Source organism: Eubalaena glacialis, chromosome 6 (genome assembly GCF_028564815.1).
Source record: "Eubalaena glacialis isolate mEubGla1 chromosome 6, mEubGla1.1.hap2.+ XY, whole genome shotgun sequence".
NCBI lineage: Eukaryota > Metazoa > Chordata > Mammalia > Artiodactyla > Balaenidae > Eubalaena > Eubalaena glacialis.
Window position 1 is genome coordinate 149,880,559 of NC_083721.1, and position 20,518 is coordinate 149,901,076.

At 45.6% G+C, this 20,518-nt stretch overlaps 1 protein-coding gene across 1 annotated transcript in view; it reads left to right on the forward strand.

Moving 5' to 3' along the window:
• The first annotated feature begins 4,405 nt into the window (after positions 1-4,405).
• The window catches only part of UBE2E1 (ubiquitin conjugating enzyme E2 E1), a 74,428-nt gene continuing 58,315 nt past the window's right edge, over positions 4,406-20,518 (forward strand). The window contains exons 1-3 of the mRNA XM_061193718.1: positions 4,406-4,563; positions 5,579-5,763; positions 9,949-9,999. Coding sequence (XP_061049701.1) covers positions 5,612-5,763; positions 9,949-9,999 — 203 coding nt within the window. The 5' untranslated portion in view covers positions 4,406-4,563; positions 5,579-5,611. The remainder of the gene's footprint in view (positions 4,564-5,578; positions 5,764-9,948; positions 10,000-20,518) is intronic.

Genomic DNA, 20,518 nt, shown 5'->3' on the forward strand with positions numbered 1-20,518 from the left:
GCATCAAGCAGGCTTAGCAAGTCAAGATGGGTATCTTTGCTGCCAGTTGCTTCTGGGCCTTGCAATTATTGAGGTAACTTTTGGATTCAAAACTGGATCCTTGATTCTAGATTTGCCACACCATGGAACTGTGGGGAAGTTGATCTTTTTTTTTTAAAGTTTCACAATAGATAATTAAGAGCGTGAAATAAAAGTAACTTTCCATACTATTTTATTCCTCCAAATTTCAGGAAACTGAAATAGTGTTCAGTTCAAGAAAAGGTTTCAGAGACTAATGAACCAAACAGCTCAAGCTGCAATCCAGTATATTCGAATACAGTCTGTCCTTACATTATCAAAAACGTATAGGAGGTTGAAGGCTAGTGTGTTCAGAGAATAGGCCCCTCAGAGGAGATGCTAAATCATAAACGGAGAAGAATGGTTTCATACTAAGCACTATCCATTTGTCGACATCAAACCAACATTTTTGCCCTTGCCCAAGAAAGCTTTAGACTCTTATCAAGTCTTGGTAAATTTTGAAAATCACATGGCTGTTCAATGCCTCCATGTGGTAGAAAAAATAATTTAGCTGTTCTAGCTTCCTGTGATAGCAACGTTCAGGACCAATACAGTCGCACAATGCTTAGGGTCCTTCAAAGGGATCAGTGTTTTTTGATAAAAAGGCCTGTGGAAAAACGACCCGAATTGAAGATAAAAGCCCCAGATCTCATTAGGCTTCATGAATTGACCCTTCTTTGCAAACCTTCCTTATCCTTCTGTATAAGGAATGGCTTTTTCAGCAAAGGAGCATCATAAAATAAAACAAGTGGACTGAAATTCACAGTGAATCCACCTTTTCAGAAAAGCTTTATAGAAATTCTTTTTACATGCCAAACATAAGTTTCTTTCTTTTGACAAAAAAAAAAAAAAGGAAATCCTTTCTATCCAGCCATAGGGTAACTTAAAAATATATATATGTATATTAACAAATGTTAATATATTATTAACAAATTTGCTTGGCAATTCTTTGGATGTGAAATTGGTCAAAGAGAACGGTCACCTTTATGAAATATTTGAAGTTCCGTGTAAGCAACAAGCCAGAAATAGGTGTGCTCGAAAGTTAGACAGGGTCTCTTTCTTTTGAATCAACCGTGTCATTTCACCTCCTAGGGATCAGTCAATACCTTGATCTTCAAGGGCTTCTACTTAAACGTACTTGATACTCTAAAGATGGCTTGAAGAAGAGGATTGGATCATTCTGAGAATCAGGAATAGGCATTAATAAAAACTGGAGCCCACTTTTTCAAAGCCCAGGGACGTCATAGTGTTACACCACAAGGCCTCTGTGGCTGAATGCGTCTTTTAAATGTAGATTGAGCCTTCCTATCAAAGCAGCCACTGTATATGGGCACATTAGCCCGCACTTGACTTCCCCAGCGTTGGGGGCAGGGGCCGAGGGATATTGTCGTGGTATACCCTTTGGTTTCTTTAGGATAATATAGCATGAGAATGTATTACCTACTTAAAATATACCCGTCAATATGAAATAAAGAAATAATAAGGATTATTCTCAGAATGGGGAGTAGGGAACTTCAATAGGGGTCATTAATTGATTCAAGTCAATGTTATAAATTCAGTGATTCCCATCACTCGCTTCCATTTTTTTCCACTTTCCCACCTGTCTTGATTGTTAATATGTTCTTTAAAATATTATCAGAATTCTTTTATATTTAATATATTGTTCTTCAGTGTAATTGAGACTCTTTCCACCCCCACCCCCCACCCCCCAACATTGCCAGGACTGGCAAAATCATCATGGGCCACAGTCACAATTCCGCCACTGACTTACTGCTTGACCTTGGACAAGACACGGTGGCTTCCTTTGCCTTAATTTCTTCATCTGCAACATGAGGAGTTTGAACAAAGCTATCTTAGGCCCCTTCCTGGAAATAAAATCCTGTGATTCCTCGACCCCATCTTTCTCTTAGAAAGTTTCCTATATTGTCATCAATTCTAAGTCATAAAGACCCCGTGTCCTAACAAAATTCCTGAGAAGTAAAATAAGGGTGGGATTATTAATACTCTGAGTAAAAGTTAATAAACCACTTTTACTATAGATACACATTTGATCCTTCTTACAACCAACCAGTGAGTACAGCGCAGGTATTGCCCTTCATAGCTGAGGAAAGGGAGGCTTAGAGAGGTCAATTTATCTCCTTAGGCCTTGCAGCTAATAAGTAGAGAGTTAGAAGATTACAAATGAATTATTATTTTTTTATGACGGAGACAACTGTATATGTAAAATAATCTGAATATAAAGAATAGTCTTTCGAGAGCAGCGGATTCTTTTCTAAACATTTTGAGGTTGTCATTCCCCCTCGGCAGGTCATTCCCGAACCATAAAGCACTAACCAGGGTTAGAGATAAGAAAGACTAGTACACAAAAGAGAGCTAGTGTCCCTCCAGACTAGCTTGGGAAAGCGCTTCCCTATAGAGGAGGGGCCCTTCCATTACATGATTTATTTCCCCAGGGACCAGTCTCATCCAAGCATCAACAATGCAACACAAAATACTACGTTCAGTTTTTTAAAAAAATATTATTATAGTTAGTATCCAAATATACGATTTATGCCAACCGAAATTAAAGAAAAAATTCACCCACCGTCCCAGCCACATCAGCAAATCAAACTTCTTCTTCTCCTGTATTCTCTGCCAGCTCTCGTCTTGATACATATATGAGTTTTTACTGGTTGTACTCACAGTGTGGACATGTATTTTAAAGTATCAGGAACCCAAAATTTTCGTAAGAGGAAGTCTCAGTTTTAATAACTGTCTTCAGATTATTTTTTTCATCCCAACTGAGTTTGTTTCATGTTTGCTCATTGTTTTCTCTCGAATTTATATGTTTTTTTTCATCAGAAGTACAAAAAGTATACAACCTGGTTTTAAGGAGATTTGGGGGCGTTGTTTTCAAATAACATACAGCAGAGAATGTTATTATTTTTATATCCTCTACCAAGACTCCTGAAACCAAACACACGCCTGGGATCTTTTCAAAATTTCTAGGCATTTGAGTGACCGAGGAACTGCTCCGAGGTAGGAGGCTGAAACGATGACCTATACGGGTTTTTCTCAGCTTTTGGACCCCTTGATTCTACGACAGTTCTTGGTAGATACATCTTTCCTGGTAAGGATTGAGCAAGAAGTCTGCACAATTACTTTGAGTCTTAATAAAGTTGGAGTTTCCTGTTGAGGGCTAGAAGGGGTTGAGGTGGGTGGTAGTAAGAACGCTCGTTTTTCCTGCTTAGTGGATATGCCACGGGCTTTATAGCTTGTGTTGTCCTGTGGTAACTGAAGCCACACTGTTGCCATGGAAAAGGATGGCAATTTGAATGAGACAATTTAGAGTGGCCCATGGAAATCTGACTGGACAGTTGCTGAAAGCACCAGACCTAGTATGTGTGACACCGCACCTATCTCTTCAATTTCCTTCAACTGAAATGACCGATAAGTGAGAAACTAAATTGTAATTTGATGGCTTAATCTTAAAAAAAATCAATCTCTGTAAAAATACTAAATAAGGAACAATTCAGAAGAATTAGGAGGACTATTATAGAAATATTATGATTATTTGAATAGCATTTATATCGCCGCTGCATAAGGTACAGCAGGCCCCCAAACTTTAATCCAATTTCCGACACCAAAAATTCTAAATCCAGTCTCCTTCAGTAGTATAGGGTTTATTCCCATTGATTTCTCGCATTTGTGAAGCTGTCACACGTCGGTTGGTTTTACCTGTCACGAAATCCTTTGTATCCCTTTTATAAAACACCACCTCTTTCTATAAAAAGTGACTGGAAGAATCCACAATCGTAAAATTGCACGTGTCTGAGCAGAAAACTCCTGTCTTGGGATTTTCTCACAGGCGTGCCTAAACCGACCTCTGCTCCTGGAAGGTAAATCGCCAGAGGGAGAAGCCAGGCTCAGCCCACAGGAAACCCTGTTGCAGGATTTCTAATTTCCCCCTCAAGCTGATCACTTTTTTAGAGGAGTTCCCGGGCATTCCCTAGTCCAAAGTTCTGGCCACCAGATTACCATCTTTTTTTTTTTTTAACCAATTTGCCATCCCCGCCCCTTCCAGAAGCCCTTTTGGGAAGAACTGCCTCTCGTGATTGCCCTATTCCATACAGTTCCCGGCGCCCCCGCTCCAGCCCAGGAGCCGGGGGTCCCCAGACCACTTGAGAGGAAATTCACAGCCCTCGCCCCCTGGCTCGGCGTCCCGGGTGGTGAGGGCGCCGGGCTGCCCCGGGGCCCCCCGAGCGCGGCTCGCGACCCCCCGGAGGTGTCCAGGGGGCGGGGAGCGCGGGTGGGTGGGACCGGGCCGGTGGGGGAGGGGCGGGAGGAGGAGGAGGAGGAGGAGGAGTGCGAGCGTGTGTGGCTGGGGGAAGCCATTGCCTGTTTAATAGTTGCTGTTGCTGCACTTCCGCTTCTCTCCCAGCGAGAGAGAGACACGAGTGGCCAGGCCCAGCCGCAGCCGCAGCAGCAGCCGCCGAGGCGGCACGGAGCAGCCAGACACAAAGAGAGGTACGGGGATCCCCCCCGCCGCCCGCCGCCCCCCGGCCGCGCCGCCGGGCCTCGGGGACACCCCTCGCCGCCGGGCACGGGGCCGGGGGGCCGGAGAGGGGCCGGGCCCGCCCGCGGGGGATGGGCAGGGACCCCCGGGCCGCGTGGGGTGCGGGGGCAGCCCGCGTCGGGGGCGGGGGGGCGCCGAGGCTCGAACTGTCAGCGCTGCCCCGGGAGCCCCCCGCTGGCCGCCGAGGGGGCCGGGAGCGGGGGAGGGGAGGCGGGGGAGCCCCGTTTTCCCCCGGGGCGGGGGCCCGCGGGGATTAACCCCTCCGGGGCGGACGGGCTCATTGTTATTCCTCCGCCGAGGAGGCCGAGTCCCCCCGCCCCCCCACCGGGGGTGCCCATCGGGCGTGTACTCGGGACCCCCGCCCCGGCCGCGCAGCCCCGAGCCGGACGGCGGAGGGGCGTCGGGGCGCGGCGGGGGCCTCGGGCCTCGCCGCCTCGGCCCCCCCGCTGGCCTCTCCCTTCCCCCACCCGGGCACCCGCTCCCCGTCTCCGTCCCCCCCCCCTTTCGGCTTCCTCTCCGCCCTCCTCTCTTCCCGACCTCGCCAAACTCCGCTCCCGGCCCCCCGGTCCCCCGCGACCCCCGGAAAGCCGCCGAAAAAACAGCCCGAGGCCGGCCGGCCGCCCGGCCGCCGGGACCTTCCCTGCCCGCTTCGGCCGGGCGCCCCGCGCCCCCGCCCGGCCGGCTGCTCCCCTCCCTGCCCCGAGGGGAGCCCCGGGGGGCGAGGGAGGGGCTGCTCGCTGCGCCCCCGACCGTTTTCCCACCGCGTCCCCCACTTGGGGCCAGAGATAAACAAGCAGCGTCCGATTTGCAAAAGCCGTGAAGGGCCTGAAGACTTTGGAAAGCGAGTGGAGGGTGGTGGGCGGCCGGGTGCACCCCGGACCACAGCCCTCCTGACAGCGCCCGAGTTCCTTCTGTACACTGGCTGCATGGTTTGTGTTTTTCTGTTTTGTTTCCCTCCCCCTGCAGGGGCTGTTTTCGGGGTGGGGTGGGGGGTTCGCTATGTCGGATGACGATTCGAGGGCCAGCACCAGCTCCTCCTCATCTTCGTCCTCCAACCAGCAAACCGAGAAAGAAACAAACACCCCCAAGAAGAAGGAGAGTAAAGTCAGCATGAGCAAAAACTCCAAACTCCTCTCCACCAGCGCCAAGAGGTACCGTACCCCACCCCCCAACCCCAGCAGGCTTCCTATTTCCCGAACGGACTGCCTCTTGCTGCATTTGGTCTGCCTCCAAGGAGGGTAGCTTAAACGCTCCCTATGGGTTATGTGTTTTTAAAAAGGAAAAAGAGGGCCTTGGAAGCCCTGATGGTTTTTCTCTGTTGCTTCTTCTGTTTTCTCTTTTAATCATGGTCCACATGCAGCTGTTGTGGCTTGCCTTTCCCACATCTTGCTGCAGTTTGTAAGAATCCTTGTTAGTATTATTAGTGACCCCCAAATCTGATGACTTGTCTTATTATAATCACTAATCTGTGACCCTCCCCAAGGCTGGCATCCCACTTAATTACTAATACCTGCCTGTACAGCTCTATCACAGCCAATTCTGTTACCATCTTACTTCCTTCTCACCTGTTGCACATATGATCTGTTTTGAATAGAGCTTTCATCACAAATTGCATAAGGAATAACTCACGTTAGCAGAGTGAAACATGTAATAGGTGGAGATAGATGTTTTCGGATGGAATTTAAAGAGATGTTTCTGATTTAGAGAGTTGAGGCAAGTGGATGAATCAATAAATGATGTAAAATGGTTATTTAGGCTATTTTGGGGATTTTTCGTTGTTCTCGTTCAGAACTTCAGTTTACCGAATTTCAGGGGAACTCAAATTTTTTTCGTGCTATTTTCTCTTCTCTTTGGCTGTACAGTTGTTTTTTGGTTTTTGTTTTCAAGATGAATTCAAGCAGAGGCTCTTTATCTTTCCTCTCTTCCTCTTACGTCTCTGGAAGAAGCTTTTTACCTTCATGTTTTTTCAGTAGCAGTATCCTCTGATCCCATGACCCTTAAAGTAATCTCTAGCAGATTCCTGGGAACTCTCATACCTTTTCATAAATCCTTCTGCTGTCAGGTGTACAGTCATTAAACTTTAAAGTGGCAAACCAGAAAGATAGTAAGGAATCCAAATGGTAGGTTAGAGAGAGATATCTGTCTTAAAGAATGTAAAATAAAATGGAACATGAGGCTTTAGATCTCTCCACTGAGTAGTGGGCCAAAACTCTCAGAGTTTGAAAGTTTGTCCTGTCATTCTCCCTGACTTGAAATTTGGAAAGTTGGTAAAGTGCTTTGGTGACCTGACCATAGGAGGAAGAAGGAATGCCTTCAGCTTATTGTAAACAGCGTAGAGGTGTAGAGTTAAGTGGCAAGATGTCTTGGCAAGATTGTTCTCATTTTCAGAGGGTTAGTTTGATTGCGTCTCAGCTTCCCAGGAGTCCTGACTGGCTCTCCTTGATTAGCCCTGTGCTGGTGTTCCCCCAGAATTTTGGCTTCTACCCTGCCCACTTTGGATGGGGCTTTCCTTAGTCACCTCCCCCCCCACCTCGCCCCAGCTTCTGGGCTCCCTTGTCCAAGCTGGGGCAGCTTTTGGCCTGACCTAAAATAAAGGTAGAATATGTGCTTTAGGTCATTAGTATTTTCATATTTTGTTGCATATCCCTGGTGTACATAAATATATTTGGGGATAAAGGCACAGGCATCAAATATAAAATAGTCTGCTTTGTGTCAGCAAATTACAGAGGGGATTTTTTTCATTAGACACAATTCGTCCATACACGCTAAGGAGGTTAAAAACTCATTTGGAAATGCTTGAGAAAGAGATGGTGGGTGTAAAACAAATGAAAGGTGGGAAGCTACCAACGGTAGTTTTATCTATAAAGTTAACATCAGCTTTAGCTCCGTGGGAATCTTGCTGAGAGAGTGGCTGTTAGTGCAGAGCAGGGCTATGGTTAATGGTAAAGGTAAAAAAGTGGAGAGGGACAGTGTATCCAGGAAAGAATAAGGGGAAAAGTGATGGTAGTGGGACCCTACAGATGCTGCTGTGGGAAATGGGTTGATTTGGAAGGTAGGTGTTGCCCATAGAATTGGAAAAGGCACATACACCAGGAGATAGAATGAAAGAGAAACCTGAATTGGCAGACGGAAGGTTACTTAACTGCATGTTGGAAACGGCATGTTGGTTTTGAGTCCACGCGTAAAGGAAAAGCCCCCATCAAGGGTGGTCTGGACAAGAATGACTCTGGAGCATATGTGTGGCTTACTCTTACGAATCTTTTACCAGTACTCTAGAAATGGTGCGGGTGTTGGTTGTAGAGATGAAGTGGACAAAGCTGTCTGGCATTATACTTTTTAGGTATTAAAGAAGCAGCTACCTTTTCAGTGAATATTTTATAGGAGAGGTTGTTGACAAGGAGAAGTGAAGTCAGTGTGTGTTTTTATAAAAGTTGTGCTCAGGGGGAGGTTATTTTGGCCCGTGTACATAGGTCTTAACATATCCAGTCATTCTAGTAGATGCAGGTAAAGAATCAGGAAGCCAGGGTTCCAAACTTTTAGTCTGACATCCAATAATGAGTCAAACAGCGGGGATGCCAAGGTCTCCGAACTGAAATGATAATTGATAGCAATAGAATTGAGCAGGACACAGCTAAGTAGGTATCAGAGATAGTGAGCAAAGCCCTTTGTAAAGTTCACCAGAATTTGTAGGGGACAGGAAATATCCTTCAATAGGAAAGTTGAAAGAACTTCCCTAATCAGCACCCCAATCAGAAGTAAATTTCTCTTTACTTATAAATGGACAGAACAGTGTCTTCTAAAACCGATATTCCCCATTGCACCTAGCCAGCCTGTCTTTCTACCTTCAGAAAACCTCTGGGAAGAGAAAAGCATCCATTGCGATTGTATGTATGTATGTGTGTGTGTGTGTGTGTGTGTTAGTTTTTTACTACTGTGCTGCCTCAGTGAGATTTTTAAGTTGTAACGTAGCTCTTTAGGGCTTTATATGATAGGAGCAGGAAAGGTTATAAAAATAGAAGGCTCCGTTTAGAAGGTGGAGAAGGCTTAAAGGCCTCAAACTTTGTCGTAGGAATTGATGCTCGAAGCGCCTAGGTAAGCTGAAGACAAAGGCCATGGCTCGGTGTGAACTGCCGGGTGGCGTCGGCCTAGGGGTGGGGGATGGGCTGTTTGTGGAGTCGCGGGCCGCTGCGGAGAAGGGAAACTGGGTGGGGGTCCCGGGTTCTGAGCCGGTGTGGGGTGCAGGCCCCAGAGAAGTGAGAGGGTGTCCGGGCTAGAGCAGGGCCGGGCAGGTGAGCCGAGAGGGCGGGCGGTGCGGGCGGCCGGCGCACCTGTGCGGGCCGCGGGCCGGGGTGTCCGGGCGGGAGGCGGCGGGCTAGCTGGGGATCCCCAACCTGGCCCGAGGCTTCGTCCGCGGCCGGCGAGCGCTCGGGCAGGGGGGCGGGGCCGCCGGCGGGGGCGGGGCGGCCCACCGGGGTCCGCCGTGCGGCCCGCGCCGCCCCCAGCCCGACGGCGGCGGCTGGTCAGCCAGCGCCCGCGGGGCCTCGCCGGGAGCGGCCATGTTGGCTTCGTCCCCGGGGACGCGGGCGGCCTGGGGGGGCGCTCTGTGGGGGGAGGGAACCCGAGGTGCGGGGGCGCTCTGGGGGGAGGGGGAGCACCCGAGGTGCCCGGCGGCCTGGGGGGGGCGTTCTGGGGGGAGGGGGAAGCACCCGAGATCCCGGCGGCCTGGGGGGGCGCTCTGGGGGGAGGGGGAAGCACCCGAGGTGCCGGACGGCCGGGGGGGTGCGCTCTGCGGGTGGAGGGAGCACCCGAGGTGCCGGACGGCTTGGGGGGGCCGCTCTGTAGGGGGGGCGGAACCACCCGAGGTGCCGGACGGCCTGGACGGGGCGCTCTGCGGGCTGGGAGCACCCGAGGTGCCCGGCGGCCCGGGTCGGGGTGTCGCTCTGTGGGGGGAGGGAACCCGAGGTGCTGGGTTGGGGGGCGACCGCGGGCTCCGGGGTGGTGGTGGGGACGAGCTCTCTCCCCCCCCCCTCGCCAAACATATTGTGATACAATTCCGGAAATTAGCTGCGAGTGAGGAGCTTCAAAACGATTTCCTAAGTGGAAATTGGTGAGAAATAGCCCTGCCGTAGTGCGTGAGGCGGGATTCGAACCCAGGGCGGTGGAGGGGACGGAGGCCGGGGCTCCCGCCCGGGTGGGGCCCGTTCTTTCCTCGCGGGGTGCAGGTCCTGCTCCCCGGCAGCTCGGGCCGCGGCGCGGGGTGGGGTGGGGGGGTTGTCTGCCCTGCGGGCGGCCGCCCACTCCTGATTCTCTCTCCCCCCCTCGCTTCCTGTCTCCAGGATTCAGAAGGAGCTGGCGGACATCACTTTAGATCCTCCACCCAACTGCAGGTGAGCTCCCTTTACATTTTTTTTCTTTTTTTCTGTTTAAACTTTTAGGTTTTTTCTTCTTGTCATTATAAACTTCTGCTTCTGTTCTTTGGTTAATGCTTGTTTGGGTGCTGACATCAAGTTAACAGCTGAAATTGAATAACCTGAGTATAACGTTTTGATGAGCGTCTGACCATGCAGTCTCATGTCGAAGAGAGGTGGTGGATTTATTTGGAGTGGACCCTTGTACGTATGTGTAAAGTGAATTCAAAGATGTATGATCGCCTGGTCGGGGATCTTTGATAGGTCGTTAAGGATGATGTAAAACCTTTTAGATGCTTAGGTACATTTTAGTTTAGAAAATTGCTTTGCTGTCTTAGTCTGTTATTCATGCTCTCTACTAAGCTGATAGAGCATAGAGTTAAATCAAGCACTGGATCCTCAAACTTCTATAAATTTTGTTGGACTTTGGGTAGACCTATTCAGGACATAATTTGTGGCTTGATAAAAAGGTTTTGCTTTAAATTGTTATATAGATTTAAACTCTTCCATGGGGATATTTTTCCTCGAAATTGCTTTACTCAGACTGTATACATAATGTGTGTTTCGGTTTCAAAACAATTTGATACCAGCTTTTGAAGGATTTGGTGATGACTTGATTTTATTTAAAATAGCCATTTGGTTACTGTTGAGTCAAGGTGGAAGACTGGATGATTTTACTAAATCAACAGTGAAGTGAGGAGGGACTTATATTACAACAGAGCCATTTGAGAGAGATTAATTGTTCCATTCTATTACTCTTATAGTTTAAAAATTAAGTATAACAGTTAATCTAATTCTCAGTTCTCAGGATTGTTATTGGAATGGGATGTGAGATTTCAGAAGTGTCCTAAACTTGTAGAGGTAGAGGAACAATTTGTTACCCACAAGAAAATATTCAGTGTCTTTACATAGAATTTAAAGGGAGCCTGTGGAAATAATCAGGAATATTGAAAAGCGAAATGGAATATTTTGCTTATGAACACTGTACTTTCTAAACTATGGTTAATGGAGTAAATGGAAGCTTTAATACTGCCATTTTGGTAACATGTTCTTAATGTTGGTCAGGTGTGGGATGTTCTTTAGTAAAATTTTGTCCCTGTATTGTAAGGAAAGTAAGTCATTTTGAGTTTGAAATGCTCTTAAACTATAGTTTGTAACCAGTTAATCGTTCTGGAGGATTTCTCTCATGGCTGTTAAGAATCTTTTCAGACTGTTGTCCTGAACAGTGGAGAAATGGGTCAGGCTTAGGGCTGGGATGGTTTCGTTTTTCATTTTAGTGGCATCGTTGTTCCGATGGAGGCCTGGAGCTTCCCTTGGTTGGTTGTGTTGAATCCATGGGCTTTCCCCGTGGTAGATCTGTGCTGTGTACTTATTGCCCCTGTCTGGTATGACGTCTCTTCCATGTGTCTCTTGTGAGTTCAGACAGCTTTAGCTGTCAAGTTATCAAGGTTTTAAAGCATGGTTTCAAAACTTGTAACACGTATCAAGGCATAAATGGCTTTCTCGTAAGTGCAATGAAATTTAAAATTGTAAACAATTTGAAGGTTTTCATGGAATTAATCACTTTTTAAAAAATCGGGTAAATACACTTTTATTTCATACCATTTTAGCTGAGTTCACATGTGAGAGATTTGTGCTGCTGAACATGTAGAACTTCTTATCCTTGGAAAACCCTCCTAATTACGCCTTCAAGGTGAAACCTCTGCACATCACCTGTGGGTCAGGCGAAGCACCAAACTGGATGGATATTGGGTCGGGGGGAGAGACAAACTTCGACATACTTAAAACATTTTGAAAAAATATCTCTGATTTCAGAGAGAACACCAGGCATTTTTATTTTGCGAGAGAAACGTGTGTTATGTAGACCTTTAAAAGTAAAAACTGCTTTATTTTCTGAAGACATCCTTCAGTAGGGCTGCTTAAGTAATATGAACTGCAATTTCTACTTTTGGTTGGCTTACTAGTTAGTGTTACTGACAGAATGTTATGCAGTAACCCTGATATTCAGCTGACTTAGATGAGTTTGGTTTTGTGTTGGTACCTTATAGGATGGAATTATTTACTGTTTTAATGTACATTGTTTCAGATGGAAATGGATAATTTGCGGATACTTTTTGAAGTTAGCTTCCGATTAAAATGTGTGAATTAAGTGATCTATTGAATGTATGCATTTTTTTTTATACTTAATGTTATTCCACATGAAAGCTTGGTTCTTATGAAGTTGTAATTTCACCAGTTGTAAATTATATTTTGAATGAGTTAAATAATTAGCTTTCAATTAACGTGTTTTATACACTAAGCTTTTGTAGAACCGCCTTTCTTCAGTCAGTATTCAGTGTGTGGTTTTAAATTTAAACACATTACTTTATTAAAATACAGCAGTGGACACATAGGAACTTCTCAATAAACCATTGATTGTTGCAAATCAATGGGAGAGTGCCTTCTCCTGAAGGTGTACTGGATGTGTTCAGTAATTTTAGCACTTGGCAAAAATATTTGAATTCGAAGTTACTGAACTTTAAAACTTGTGTGAAACGCAATTTCTAAAAAAGTTATAATGTATGAGCACATCAAGTTAAATCCTCAGTGTTTTATATTATGTCGAGTAGATTTTTTTAGAACAAAATGTAGAACATATTCAATGACGAGGTCAGAAGTATTTTAAGTGAATTTTAAAAGTTGCTGTATATTGCCATTTAAGTCACATTCCTTGGTATCTCTGGACTGTTTGGTTATATTTATATGTACAGATGTAATAGTCTCTCAACTCATGTACCATGTTTTTGGTTGTTAGGCTTTTTTCCCTGCATTTTGGCTCTTAATCATTTAGGAAAAAATGCTGTCTTAATTACTGTAATGATTTCCTACAGCATTGGATTGTAAAATTATGCCGTTTAGATAGCTGGTGAACTCTGGGCCACTACAGTCAGTTTTGTAGCTATTATTTATAGCCTGGGGCTGAAGCTTGCTTAATTGACTAGTTGTAGCTGTGTAACTAACCTGTAGCCATAAATGTCTGTAGGCAGTATGTCTGCACATAATAAATGACACATTTTGCCCAAGTCCTTTAAACTTCAGATTTCACTTAATAGATATATTGGAATTATGAGTAAATGCTCACTTAGTGCCTCGAAACCTAAAAATTAAGATTGGGAGGGGGTTCTATTTAGGACAAAGTGTCTTCGAGAAGTCATTAAACACTTCAAGCATGGTGGAGAATAGTAAAAGTAAGATTTCCTTTTATATGACTTGATTACATTTTGACCATTATTTTTCTGTTTCCTAAATATATAAACCTAACTAAGTCAATGCTTTTTATTTTGGGGGGAGAACTAGAATGTAATCAGATATAGTTGGTTTTAAAGTTTTACAGCTAAATCGCCCATTGTTGAAGATGATGTAAAGGAAGGCTCACATGAAGAGCATTAAAAAAAAATGTCAAGCAGTTGTCTAAGAAGCTTTTTCTCAATCTTCTTTTCCTCATTTATTAAAAGGGCCGACTACCTGGCTGGCCTACCTCATAGCATTGTAAAGTTCAAATGAGATTAGAGTTTTCTGATTGTGTTAGATGGTGACATTGTTGGAACTGCCCATTTAGCTCCTTTTAATAGCTCATCTTTTTTCCTAACATTGCCTTTTATTGCTTGTATTTTAAATAAAATTTTAGGCCATTACACAATTATGGTATAAGAATGTGTGTTTTTGAAAAGCTGAAATGCAGAAGTTGTGGAGTAAAAAGTGGAAGGATCCCCCTCATGACCTCTTCTGATCCTGCCCCTTGCACAGAGATGCTCCACGTTAGCACAGGTCGTTTCTGTGAATTTACATTGTCGTATTTTGTGGTTTTATAAAATCTCCTGGCATTGGTGGTAATAATCATGAGATGTCAATTTAGAAATCCCAGGCTGCTAACCTTGGAGTGAAAAGAGATGATCCTTTTCTCACAACAGTAAAGGCTTATACATCTTGTCCAAGTTTAGCATGTTTTGTATGCTTGTTTGGGTTTAAGAAGTGGGTTGAACAGAAGTCATCCTGTACAAAACCCTGTATCATCTTACCTGCTGAAAAATATCCTTCCTTTTATGTATCTTTCGTTCATCTGCTAATGCCTTAAGGATATCAGTGTGGCTTCCAACATCTGAATGATGGTTAGTATCATCATAATTGTCATTTGGAGAGTTACTACTACAGTGTGCTTCCCTTTGTGTGCAAAAAAGGTAGTGTGGAAGAATAGTGAGAACTGGGAGACTGGAGTGTCAACAAATCAAAGTGGCACCCAAACCAGGGTCAGGTTCCTGAAATTAGATCATCACCTGGGGCCCGAGTGGGTAGGAAGGAAGGAAATCTGCCTAAAAGTGAATTGCTTCCTAGATGACTAGGAACTCTTGTGGCGGTTGTGCTTTACCGAATGACCACGTGTGTGGATTGTAAAACTGTACTGCTGCTGCTTCCCATGAAGTGGAAAAGAATTACCGTAGGGGGACTTCCTTGGCGGTCCAGTGGTTCGGACTCCGCGCTTCCACCGCAGGGGACTGGGTTCCATCCCTGGTCGGGGAGCTAAGGTCCCGCATGCCGAGAGGCGCGGCCAAAAAAAAAAAAAAATTACTGTATGACCCAGCATTCTACTCCTAGGTGTAGTCCCAAAAGGATTGAAAACAGGGACTCAGACAAATGTTGAGTCAGTGTTCCTAGCTGCTCATAGTAGCCCAAAAGTGGAAACAGCCAAGTCAACCAAGTGTCTGTCGACAGATGAGTGGATAAACAAAATGTGGTCTGTACACACGTTGCAACATTATTCAGCCATTAAAAAGAATGATTTTTTTTTTTTTTTTTTTGGCCGCGCAGCATGCAGGGGATCTTGGTTCCCTGACCAGGGATTGGACCCACACTCCCTGCAGCGGAAGCGCGGAGTCTTAACCACGGGACCACCAGGGGAAGTCCCATGGAATGAAGTTCTGATACATGCTATACCATGAATGAACTTGAAAATACTACACTGGGGAAAATAAGCTAGACAAAAGGACAAATATTGTATGACTCCACTTACATGAAATACCTAGAATAGGCAAATTCATAGAGACAGAAAGATGAGAGGTTTCCAGAGGCGGGGGGCGGGGGGGAGGGGAGAATGGGTAGTTATTTCTTAATGGGGACAGAGTTTCTGTTTGGGGTGATGGAAATTTTGCAAACAGATAGTGGTGATCGTTGCACAACGTTGTCAGTGTAATTAATGGCACTGAATTTTACACTTTCAAATGGTTAAAAATGGCAAATTTTATATTATATATTTTACCACTCCCAAAATAAAAAAAAAAAATAAGACTATACTGCTGTTAAAATGTTACTGGTATTTTGAGGGAAAATTGCTTATAGTTTAGGAGGCAACACTTCAGTTTTTCGGGATTCGTGTACAAGATACTAATGTCAGGTTCCTGTCACAGACCATGAGTGCCTGTCACATGTGAAAAGTCACTGCCTTCAAGGAGTTCATTGTCTAGTAAGCATGGTGAGAAATGCCCGTACAGATTTTGGATTGTACTTGGAAACGCGAAAGTTACTTGGAAAGTATTAGTAAATGCATATAACATATTTTAAAGGTTCAGAGGAGTGACGTATTACTCTGACCCGGGTGCGGGGGGTGTGTCTGGAGCAGGGGAGGAGACGAGAGGTGGGTGGGAAGAGGGAGGGACACCTGTGGGGGGAGACCAGCGCAAGCAAAGGCATCGCAGAGGAAAGGCACGAGGGTGCTGCTGGGCGACAGGGAATCAACCTGCGGCCAGGGACGGGAAAGAGCGGGGGAACCAACGGATAAAACGTGCGTCCTCAGTGTCACCGGGGGGCCTTGAATGTGTTTTACTGATACTGGAGAATAGCCGACACCCTTTTGAGCTGGAAGTGTAATCCAGTTAGAGCTGAGCATCTGGACAGAGACAGAGCAAGGGCTGCGTGGAGCTCCTGCTGCAGTAGTCCAGGTGGGAGGCCAGGTGGGCCCGGGCTGGGGACAGGTGGTGGCCAGCAAAGTGGAGAGGGGAGAGAGGTGGACGGCAGTAGAATTAGATTGAGATGTGGAGGACTTGAAAGGAGTCGGGTCTTTGGGTGTCGGGGAAGATGGTGGTGCCATTAGCAGACGTAGACGAGGTGTAATGATGTGCTTTGTTGACCACGTACAACGCTTAGCCCCTCAGTAGGCCCTCGGTAAATATTTGCGTTTCGATTATACATTTGAGCTTATTATGAATCCCGTCATTGAACTCGCAGGTCTACCTAGCTTACTTTTAGATTAGACAAATTAAATAAACTCCCTAAAAGGCATGAACCATGATTTCTGTCTTTGATTCTGATCCTACCTGTTTTTTTCCCCCAACTTTTTAAATTTGAACAATTCCAAACCACAGAAGAGTTGAAAGAATACTGCAGGGAACAGCAGCCTTCACCCTGATACATCAGCCATTAACGTTTCGCCTTGTTTGCTTTGCCTCGATCCCATCTCCATATATTTATTTTCGCGGAACCATTTGAAAGTGAGATGCAGGCATCGTGACGCTCGTGTGTTTAGGTTTCCATGCGTTGAGTCTGAGGTGGGCTGGCTGGGGGTTGAGGCTGGAACCGGCCTTGAGTGTCTACATTAGATTTGAAAGTGGGTGATAAAGTACACCCTGTCGCCCAGGGAAGAGGAGAATTGAGACTTGTGCTCTGAAGGATGCTGCAGACGAGGGATGGGAAAGCAGAGAGGACCTGGAGAAAAAAGATGTAAAGTAGGAGGAGAGCTGTGAGCCCTAGGGGAGGTCAAGGTTAAAGTTATGCTGTGTAGACTGAGAGGAAAAAAGTGAAAAGGCGAGAGAGGGAAATGCAGTGATTTTTGAACACGATTGTAGAGAAGGTGATAGAATAGAATTGAGGCTGTAAGTGGAGAGCGTGTATTTTGGAAGGCTGGTGGCCTGAACTTGATGATGGAGGGACAGTTTCTAGAGGACTGGAAGCCTTCGTGGTCCTTGACTAACACTCCAGCTACTTGAAAAGCAACATCTGTCCCCAGTGTTCTTTGGTTTGTTCTTTCCCGGGAGACTTGAAGTTCCTTGAGAGCAGGGGTTATGTCTTTGCATCCCGACATTGTCCGAGAGAGTGGATAAACAACAATACATATTTGTTAAATTAAAATACAAACACAAAAACCTAATTTGGGTCTGATGATTTAATGGAACGTCCTCATTACCCTCTTCAGAAGATAATGGCAAGAGCTGGGGAAATTGCTGTTGCATTTTACTGCTGTCCGTCGCTGGCAGTCTTTCCAAGTTGGCACCCAAGCGCTTTTGGCAATTTTCACCTTCCCGGAATCACAGAGGAGCTCTGGACTGCAGTGTGATACGAAAGATGGTGCTGCGGGCTAGATTGGGAAGATGTACACAGAAAATGCCAGTACCCGGGATTTGCATGTTTTGACTTTTTAGGATTATTGTTTGCCAACAAATGAGCATGGGTTTAGGGGTGCTAAGTACATTGGGCTTCCCGGAGACGTTCCCCACATCCCAGAGCTGTTCCAGAGGGGGTTATGTCGGAGATGCTGGCACCGCCTGAGACATCTGACACATTCCCTATCATCAGTGGAGTGAGACAGGGCTTCATAATGGGGCCATTCTTATCCAGCCTCTCTGATGCAGTCATGCTGTAACGTGAAACAAAGGGCCTGGTAACTGGTGTCAGAATATGCTTCTAATCCTCTGGGAAACTTCCTACTCTAAAGGCTAAGAAACTCATCAGGGCTCCTTGCTGGAGAAGTGTAATCCAGGAACTGCTGTGTGCTAACGGCTCCTTTCTTGAAACACATATGCGAGTGACAGTGAATTGCTTGTAGAGTCCACGCCACACTACGTAGATGACAGACTTGTGGAAGGCCAGAGTGATGTCTCACTCAGTCAGGAAAGCCCTACAAAGCCAACAGTTTTCATATGCTAGACATAACTGAAAGCTATCACCGGGTTTTGCCACTTGAAGGAGCACTTCCCTAATACTTGAATTAACAAAGTAGTCAAAAACTGACCTCTGTCTGCTCTCTGAAGATCCTGAACATGACAAAGTGAACTGGAACATGACCAGGCCAGAATAAAGAGACTGTGTTATCCAGCTCTTACATAGCATCAGCATTGCATTTGTTGCAGGTGTCACCTCTGATTGTCTATAGTGACCTGTGTCAGTACTAAATTTTAAATAGTAATAGTCAATGAGAGGTCCCAGTAGGGTCGACCACCGTTGAAATGATGACCGTTATGTGTAAGACCAGGAAATTGGGTGTTTGTATCAGTTTAACTTGATAGATGGAGAATTGATGTGGGATGGACCCAAAATAAGTTCTATAGAAAAAGACATTGAAGCACATTTTCAGATAGCAATGGATGGAGCAGCTTGGAATGACGTAAAGGAAAGCTTTAGAGAGAGTACGGCTCGAGGAGTCAGCGTTATAATCAGGAAGCAGTGCTGTGGAAGCGTGACAGTAGTGTGAGTGAATGAGACCGGATCCATTTCAAATGCAGGCAGACCTCGTTTTATTGCGCTTCACGGAGACCACGGCTTTTACAGATTGAAGATTGTGACAACCCCGCATTGTCAAGTGATGATAGCACTTTTTAGCAATAAAGTATTGTTTAGGGTGTGTACGTGGCTTTTTTAGACATGATGCTGTTACACACGTAGACTGCAGTGTAGTGTAAACGTAACTTATATATGCTCTAGGAAGCCAGACAGTGTGTGTGACTCGTTGTGTTGCGATATCTGCTTTATGGCGGTGGTCTGGATCTGAACCTGCAGTATCTCCAAGGTGTGTCTTCTGTGTGCTAGGCTCTGTGGGTGACTACACAGACCTGGCTTCTGGCTTGTGCAGCTTGAGTTTTAGTAGGCAGTACAGACATTAACCAAGTTAGAGGGTTAGTAAGTACAGGTTGTATTGGCTGGTAGGAGAGAAATTAACAGTGCGGTGGTAGAGAAAAATTGCGGAGGGGGTTACTTAGAGAAGGCTTAGAAAGACATTTAGGCAAAGACCTGAAAGATGAGAAGAAAGGAGATATCCTTGTGAAAATCAGAACACATCCTTGGGAAGAACATCCCAGAGGGAAGCACACACACAGGCTGTGGGCTGCGGGAATCACGTGATGCGGGATCTTGTAAACCATTTCATTCTAAGAACAGTGGGAAGCCATTCAAGGTTTGGAAGCAAGGAAGTGACGTTATTTCAGTAACGATTTAAAAGTCTTTCCCCACCCTCCTTGCTATGTGGAAAATAGCTGGGAGGAAGGCACGAGTTGGAGAAAAGGTGACCAGAAAAGAAGATGTGGCTTTATTCCAGGCAGCTGGTGATGGTAGTTGGGACTAGGGTAGTGGCAGTGGAGGTGGGCTTAGAACCCCTGGACCTGTTGATGGGTTGCATTTGGCAGGTGAGAGAGGACTGAGAATGGCTCCAGGTTTCTGTGGTTTTAGAAACTAGATAGATGATAGTGATGTTTTACTGGAATAAAGCGTGTGTGTGTGTGTGTGTGTGTGTGTGTGTGTGTGTGTTGGGATGAAGCAGGAAAGGAAAATGAGGTTTTCTTGGATATGTTAGGTTTGAGATAGATGCCAGTGACACATCCAGATGAAGTTGTCAAGTAGACGTTAGCTGTAAGTAATTGGAGTTGAGAGGAATATCGTGAACTCAAGACACATTAAAACTTGAGATAGGTATACACTTGGGGGACGTCAGTATATAGAGGCTCTTGAATGTTTGGGGAACACCTCTAGCTCACCTGGAGGGGAAAGGTGTAGTGAGAAGAGGGCTCAGGATAAAGACTTGGAGATCTTTAGTTAGAGGTTGTAGAATCTGAAGGAGAAGCCAGCAAAGGAGGCTGAGAGAAAGGAGGAAAATCAAGAGAACATGGGGCCAGAAAGCAGCGAGTGGAAAGGGTTTTGAGGTAGAGTGATGATCAACTCTGAAGGAATCCTGCTTGAGGTGGAAGAACATGAAGACCGGCAAGTACCCATTGGATTTTATGACTTCACATTGGTTGGTGACCTTCACAAGACAGATCCAACAGAGGGGCTGATATTTGAGAAGGAAAAGATGTTTGTGTTCCTGTTCCCAAGTAGAAGATTTCATTGTGTTTATCAGGGAAGTGAGTCAGTATTACCAGGTTTTTACACTAGTGTAGAATTTCTTAACATTGTGTATATTATTTCTCTTTGAGGCGGGGGGTCTGTCATTTTCAGTGAATTCTCAAAGGATTGGAGGGGGGTTCCTTTTGTCTCCCTCCACCAGAAAAAGTTCTGCTTTACTGGATTCAAGGCCTTTGTGATCTTTACGGCTAACATTGTGGTATGGATACCATGTGTAAATAGTGCAGGATTCATATATTATATCTTGATGAATCCCTTTTGCTGGACCTCATTTGAAAATACTAGGCAGTGGATAAATTGGGAAATCAGTAAATTGCTGGTGCCATCCTTAAGCTTTTTTACATGCTTTGATTTGCAT